At 31.8% G+C, this 8,468-nt stretch overlaps 1 protein-coding gene across 1 annotated transcript; it reads right to left on the bottom strand.

Annotated features, from left to right (window-relative positions):
• Positions 1 to 7,298: 7,298 nt before the first annotated feature.
• Positions 7,299 to 8,030, bottom strand: LOC143536469 (uncharacterized). The gene has a single exon (XM_077030451.1). The coding sequence runs from the start codon at positions 8,028 to 8,030 to the stop codon at positions 7,299 to 7,301; it is 732 nt and encodes a 243-aa protein (XP_076886566.1).
• Between the last annotated feature and the right edge of the window lie 438 nt (positions 8,031 to 8,468).

The following is an 8,468-nucleotide window of genomic DNA, read 5'->3' as shown; positions in this document are numbered from 1 at the left end:
TATACATCTTTAGTTGGGATCGTCACCAGCCACATAAAATTTGGAACTGCTATTTACCAATAAGGCTGCTCACTATGAAGAGGGCTTTAAAGCCCCTCCATAGTGCCATATCACCAACACGTCATCGTCATGTAGGTTTGTTGCCCCTCTCCATAGTGGTCATCTGTTGTTTAATGCACCTTTTCCATGTTATATATAATTATATATGTATGTATGTGTTTGAGAGAGAGAGAGAGAGAGAGAGAAAACACATGCCCCCCAACCCCCCGGCATAGTTCTCCTCCCAAAACCGCCCCAACCATGCCCCCAACCCTTCCCATAACGAACGGTCTAAGACATAGTTGAAATTATTTAAAACCAATTTTTTATAAGAAAAAATATTGAGATTCCTATGTGAGAAAAAAGATGTGAAGGGTATCGTTTTTACACATGCATGTTAAATGTTTGATAGTTGTATCGTCCTCGTTACGAAATATATTACTTTTATTCGTTTTTATATTTTGTAAATAATGGAAAAGAAAAGAAAATAAAAGTAAAAACAAGATCAACTAATACAAATTCCATTAAAAAGGAGATGAAACACGAATATACACGGATACGGATACGGATACTGATACACCCACTAAATCCATAATATAAAAATCCATAATATAAAAATTCAAGTGAAGTATTACATACAAATGGGCTGAGATTAATTCTATTGAGTTAATTTGAATTGGCGGGTTGCATATAAGAGTGAAATTTTTTAAGTCGTTGGTTTAGCAACACAAGATGTTGCACCATCATCTTTCAATCGTATGTATGTTTTTTTTATTTTATTTCATTGTTAAACGTATGAATATTTGTAAACATTGCCATGCGATTGCGTTGTAACCTTCTATTAGACAAAACCTTTGATAAAATTGAAACTCAGCTTGTGCAAACCGCAACTTTTGCTTCTTTTTTATTTTTCTTTTAATCTCCAAAAAACAATAATATTAGATATATCTTAATATAAATTTTCGGAAAAATACATATATAAAATTTTCAAAAAAAAACCAAAGAAAATAATATACAAAAAAGTTTCATTGTACCACACATATATATATATATATATATATATATATATATGGAGATGATCAAGAGAAAACTCACCTTTAGAGAGAAAACTAAAAAACTCCTAAAGAATTATTTTTAATTAAAAATAAAAAAATATTTTCAAAATTCTGTTTTAGTGTAAGGCCCCGAATCCCGGGAGCCCCACAGTTGGTATTCATTCTAAATACTTAATGAAATAATTGAACTTGAAAACGGTTTCTTCCATTAAAACAAACATCTCAGAGTGTAAATTCAGCGGAAAACGTAAATAAGTAAATTAGTTTCCAAAACCCGGGAATTTTGCCCAAAATCAACATAATTATCTTTAAATAAAAACTTTTAAAAATAAATGTTTAATAATATAATCTTCAATTCCGTATGCCCTTCACCGTCCAAGTAGCTTCGTGCACGTCCAAGCGATAAGGCATCCTCTTCCTAACCTGAAACTCACACTAACATGCACACAAAGTCAGCTTGAGCTGAGTGAGTTCAAGTTTTAAGTAAATGATATCAGTAGTAATAATTATGATAGTCATACCAAAAGTTTACAAAATAAAATGGTGCATCCGTCAAATCATCATTACTGAAAACTAAACATCCTCATACATAGATATACAAAATGTATATGTAAACATCCTTTCAATTACATCCCTATATATATAACAGTATATATATATATAACATCCACGTATAACATCAGGGTCGAGCAAACGTACAATCCAAACACGTAACATCAGTGTATGCAAACACAAAGTAGGCATATACAACATCAGTAGTCGAAACGACTACAACATCGCCAAAATATAGGCCAAGCAATAATGTGTGTGTATATATATATATATATATATTTAACATCCCAAGGCCTACCATATACTAGCAAGCCTATATAAATTCGTTTAAAACATTTCATCGTGTAAGAAAACACTTCGGTATGCATGCTAGCCCAAAAGTAAAAAGAGTAAAAAGGGCATCATGAACTCACCTGAAATCAATAGAACACCTGCAACGAGCTAGGAAATCCCTAAGTGCACAACCACAAGCAATGGCCTGTAAAGTATACACAACGTGTTACTAAGCTAGACCGTAAGAACACTCTTGTCTAATGGGCCATTCAAGCCCAACAACTAGGCCCAAGGCCCAACACTTGGCCCAAGGCCCAATACTCGGCACAAGGCCCAACAACTTGGCCCAAGGCCCAAGGGTAATCAATCGAGTCGAATACGCGCGTAATAAACCTTAAAACCATTTGTTAAACGAATCAGCCCCAAATGGACCAAATTCCCATTTTAATCCTTTCATTCATCATAATTAAGTCACCCGAGTTGATAGGGTTGACGGTTCCTTTTTACAACTCTCAATTTGACAATTAAGCGAAAATTCGTGCACCGCTGACTCGATTGACCAAGCACCAACCAAAACAGCCCTGAGCATCAAAAAAATAATTTTTCCACAGCCCTTAAACCCCCCTAGGGCTGTAGAAGCTGATTCGGTCAGTCATCCGATCAATTAACGCATCAAACTCAACAATTGTCAATCCTACACCCGGTAAACCCTAGTTTTCAAACTAAAATCGATTGACCGACCTAAACAGCTCCAATGACCACGAAATTTTAATATGATGTAATGCCATACCTGGGAATCTTTCTACACCGGAAACTCTAATTTTTATCCACGAGAAGTGGGTCAATTACACCTTGGCCGAAAACCGGTCCAACGAAAAGTTTGGACAAAATTGAGCATCAAAACGATTAGGGGTGAACAAAAAGAGTGTTGGGGCTTGTAGTACATACCTTGAACTACTTCAAGGAGCTTGTAATTGATCAAAAAGTCGAAGCAATGAAAGGGGGGAGGGCTGAAATCGGCCGATCGCAGGCAGCAGCTAGCTAGGGTTTATTTTATTTTGTTTATGATATAATACAAATATGTTTCATCCAAGTCCCTTGAATTTTCAATATTTGGCGACTTGTAAGGAAGGTTAAGTGTTTTAATGTAGCGGGGATGACGTAAAGGCCCCCGAGAAACGTCGGTTAAGTCCCGAGAGTTACACATACTCTACAAGCTTTAATTCTTGAAACCGGAATTAACGGGCGTTACATTTAGCTATTATTCTTATATTTTCTTATATTTCACTCGAAAAATATAAAAAAAATTTTAAAAAAAACCGCTGTAATGCACATACGTATTACTGTGCGATACCATTGTATTACACATGTTTATTACTATGTATTTTTGAGTTTAATAGTGTTTTATTGCATATATTCAATATTTGTGTATTATATATGTGTAGTAGTGTTGTATTATATGGAAAAAAAATAATAATAAAATAAAAGTCGATGTGGTGCACATGTGCGTTAATGTTGTATTACACATACGTACTAATGTGTATTCGATGTGTGTATTAGTCTTATATTGCATATATACCGTAGTATGTATCAAATATGTGCAATAGTGTTGTATTCTATGCAATACAAACACTTTTGCATATATACAATGCACACTATTACACATGCACACTATACCGACGAGGTTACCGACAAGTTTTTTTTTTGAACCAATAACAATATATAAGAATAATGGAAAAAAAATAAACTTCAAAAATTTTTTTTTTTAAAGTAAAAAATAGTTTTTTAGAAGTTTTCAGGAGTTTTTAAGTTTTCTCTTTAAGAGGAGTTTTCACTAGAACTCACCCCTATATACATATATATATATATATATATATATATATATATATATATAGGGTAAGGATCCTAGGAGAACCTTTGACAATTTGAGAACTTTAAGAACCATTTTGGACTAATAAAAAAACCTCTAAAAAATATTTAAAAAATTATAAAACAAAAAAAAATGAAAATTTTAAAAAAGTATAAAAAACTAAAATTCTTATATTTCATTCCGGTTTCATTAAAAAAAACTGATTTTTTTTAATTCATATTATACCTATACACATATGTATACTTTAATTTAATCTCTAGTTACGTAACATAAACATATGTACATTATCATTTACCTTAAATTATACATATGTGCATATGTGTATAGAAAAAAAGACATATGTATACATATATGTACATATTATACATATATGCATAATTTAGCTAAATCGAATTTTTTCTTTTAATTCGTATAGAAAAAAAACATATGTGTACATATATGTATATATTATACATATACACATATGTATACTTTCATTTAATCTCTAGTTACGTAATGTACACATATGTACATTATCATTTACCTTAAAGTATACATATGTGTATAGAAAAAAAATATATGTGTACATATTTGTACATATTATACATATAATTTAGCTATTATACATATATGTACATATTATACATATATGTATAATTTAGCTAAACCAAGAATTTTTTTTTCTTTTTTTCTTTTTTTTAGAAACTGGGATGATAATTAAGAACTTTGTTTTTTTTACTTTTTTTATTTTTGTGTTTTTTTTTGTTTTATGATTTTTTTTATTTTTGGGTTTTTTTTGTGGTCCAAAATGGTTCTCATAATTCTCAATTCCCAAAAAGTTCTCACATGATCCTGATCATATATATATATATAGGAGAAATATAAAATGAAAACTCATTTTAGTTGTGAAAACCCGTGAAAACCTTATGTAACATCGTTTTTATAGATATATATGTTGTTACATTTAATACAAATAATCAAAAAATTAAAAAAAATTTGTTTTGTTATTCTTTTACATTTTTTACTAACTTTTATATATGTTTCCAGGAGAGAGAAAGTGTAAATTTACTTTCATATTTTTTGTTAACTTTAATAGTGAACCACAAATTTCAAACTTGAATTAAAAACATGTGGTTGATAATGAGTTTCTAGAGTTTTTACAACTCAAGTGGGGTTTCATTTTAACTTAACCATATATATAAACCCTAAAACTCTTAAAGAATTATTTTTAATTAAAAATAAAAAAAATATTTTCAAATTTCCGTTTTTGCCATTATTCTTATATTTTGTTACCCTTCACTAAAAAAACAAAAAAAAAAACCGCTATAATGCACATACGTATTACTGTGCAATACCATTGTATTACACATGTGTATTACTATGTATTTTTAACTTCAATAGTGTTTAATTGCATATATTCAATATTTGTGTATTGTATATGTGTAGTAGTGTTATATTATATGAAAAAAATAAATAAATAAAATAAAATAAACATCGATATACTGCACATATGTTTTAATGTTGCATTATACATATGTACTAATGTGTATTCAATATGCGTATTAGTCTTATATTGCATATATAAAATAGTGTGTATCAAATATGTGCAACAGTGTTGTATTCTATGCAATACGACACTTTTGCATATCTGCAATGCACACTATTACACATGTGCACTGCACCGACAAAGTTACCGACAAGTTTTTTTTATTTATTTATTCATTATTTTTTTGGAAAAATAACAAAAATATAAGAATAATGGAAGAAAAAAGAAACTACAAAAAAATTATAAAAAAAGTTAAAAATAATTCTTTAATAGTTTTTAAGTTTTCTTTTTAAGAGAAGTTTTCATTTGATCCCATCCATATATATATATATATATATAATGATAAATATATATGTTTCCCTTATATTTTTATGTAGTATTTTATTAGTTTTTATTATTTAGTTTTTGTTTAGAATTTGTATACTACTTACTTTTTAATATTTGGTAGGTCTAGTTCGTTAAAAATGGTTAAAAAGAAGAAGACACGAGCTAAAACGAACACCCGGTCGAACTAGGAAGAGAACCAGTCCAACCGGCAAACGAACCGGGACCAAAAAAACTCCCCACACCATGCGACCAAATAAGGGAAGCTTGGTAGCGCGGCGCTACCAAATTTCCCATGCCGCATGACCAAATAAAAGGAGCTTTCTTTAGATTTAGTTATTGAAGGAAATAAAGCTTCAAAGAAAACAACATCTCTTGATGTCATAACCTTGTTTGTGTCAAGATCATATAATCTGTAAGCCTTTTTTACCAAGAGGATATCCCAAGAAAACACAAGGTACAACCCTTGGTTTGAATTTGTCTTTTCCATGAGTTAAAGTGGAAGCATAAGCAAAGACAACCAAAAGATTTCATGTGATCATAAGAAGGAACTTTTCCTGTTAAAACCTCATACGGGATGTTATTGTTAAGAATTTTCGTGGGAAACCGATTGATTAAATGTGTTGTAGTTAAGATACAGTCACCCCAAAACTTAACAGGAAGTTTAGATTGAAACATGAGAGCTCTCGAGGTTTCAAGCAAATGTTTATGCTTTCTTTCAACGATACCATTTTGTTGAGGGACATCTACAGAAGTAGTCTGATGAATAATGCCTTTACTCAATAAGTAAGCACGTTGGATTAATTCAGTCCCAGTTCAAAAGCATTATCAGATCTAATGCATTTCACATTGGTGCCAAATTGGTTGATCTCAATAGATTTGAAAGAAGCACTAGAAATATAAGATAGTTGTTTCAGTTTGTAAATTGGCAAATGTCATAAACGATTGTGCCAAGTTTCACTATTTACAGAATTACAAACTTTATTGGAAACCAAGGAAGTATCAACAAACTGCTTAGTTGCCTCAAGAAGATAGAGACCATTCAGCATTTCACCAAGAACCTGAGGGCTCTTTAGAAAAATGGCTGTCAAGCACAATTTTTTTTAGAGAAAAGAACAATAGCATCAGTATCATAACATAACCTTGATACAGAAAGAAGATTATTTATAAAATGTGGTACTAAAAGAACTTTTGACAAAGAAATTTTATCAGTTAAAGGAACAATAGTGATGAACAATAACGCTTGTGCCATTAAGAAGAGTGATGAAAATCGATGCTTAAAAACAAATTTTGATCATGACACATATGATCATTAGTACCAGTGTCAATGATCCATTTGGAAGAAAGTTTAGAAGATTTACAAGACATTATACCTCGGAAAGAATCATGATTGATGGTTGTAGCATTATTAGCAGCATAAGTATTTGAAGGGCCAGATTGAATTTTGTTCTGTTGCAATAAAACCATCAAGTCATGATATTGTTGCTGAGTAATTCCTTGCTGATCAGATTGATTTTGATCACTTTTTCCTTATTCCTCAGCAAGATTAGCAAATTTCTTTCCTTTAGCGAACTTGTAGTCTTTTGGAAAACCAATCAATTTATAGCACTTGGTCACTGAATGGCCATTCCTTTTGCAATGGGTGCACATCAAAGTCCTCTTATTTTCCTCCGTTCCTCCGCTGACAGGTCCTCCACTGTTTGCATGCATAGATGCAGAGGATGTAGTGAAAAGTGGTGGTGGTGTGGATTTCTTTTTGCTTCTCATCTTTCATGAGAATTCGATAAGCACGATCCATGGAGGGAAGGGGTTGCATCATCAGAATATTGCTTCTGATCATATCATAACTCGGATTCAGTCCAACAAGGAACTGAATTAGCCTTTGATCCTCTTCTCTTTTAGCAAAGGCATGAGCAGCCCCACATGTGCAAGAAGGAATGGTATTGATAGCATTCAACACGTCCCAGTTCGACTTTATCTTAGCAAAATAAGTAGCAATGTCATTACTACCTTGATTAATTTGGCACGGGTTCTTTTGTAATTGATAAATTTTTGCAGCTTTTGCCTGGCCATATCGAGAGTTAAGCTCATTCCAAAGGATTTGAGCCGTCTTAGCATACAAAACGCTATCACGAATATCATGATTAAGAGTATTGAGGATCCATGATAAAACAATATCTTTGCATTGTTGCCAATAAGAAAAATGTGGTTGATTAGCTGGCATGGTGACGGTATTATTGATGAAGCCTAATTTGTTCTTAGCTAAAAGAGCAATAGTCATTGCTAGTTTCCAGGCTCCAAAGCCGTTTCCATAAAAAATTTTTGAAACAAGAATCATGCCAGGGTGATCAGACGGATGAAGGTAAAGAGGATTCGAGGAATCAATAGTCATGTTTTGAACAAAAGAACTGTCCGGGGCTTCCATTAGGAAAACATGGAAAAACGAACTTAAGCGTTGAAAAAAAAAACTTATGCGCTGGAACAAGACTTATGCGTAAAATATGCGGCGTATAAGTGAAAATGAACTTATGCGCCACGTAAGATATGTGGCGTATAAGAGAGAGTAAAGAAACTTACGCGCTGTATAAGTCAGAGACTTATGCGGCGTATAAGTGCAATCAAAGAGAAAATGAGAGAAAATGAATGAGAAAAGGTCTGAAACTTTGATGAAATATTAAGAAACAAGAAGATGACATTTTTAGAGGATTTTAAAGAGTTTTGACGGATAAAAACTCTGAAATGAATGAAAAAGAGGCGAAAAAGATAATTTGAAGGAAGAAACAAGATGAAAATCAGCTTAAACACAGGAACAAAGTAAAGATGATGATCA

This window comes from Bidens hawaiensis, unplaced genomic scaffold, assembly GCF_021521415.1.
Source record: "Bidens hawaiensis isolate Kalapana, Puna unplaced genomic scaffold, B.hawaiensis_p1.1 tig00010810_1, whole genome shotgun sequence".
Lineage (NCBI taxonomy): Eukaryota > Viridiplantae > Streptophyta > Magnoliopsida > Asterales > Asteraceae > Bidens > Bidens hawaiensis.
The sequence above is the reverse complement of the archived record's forward strand: the minus strand, read 5'-3'. Positions and strand labels throughout refer to the sequence as shown.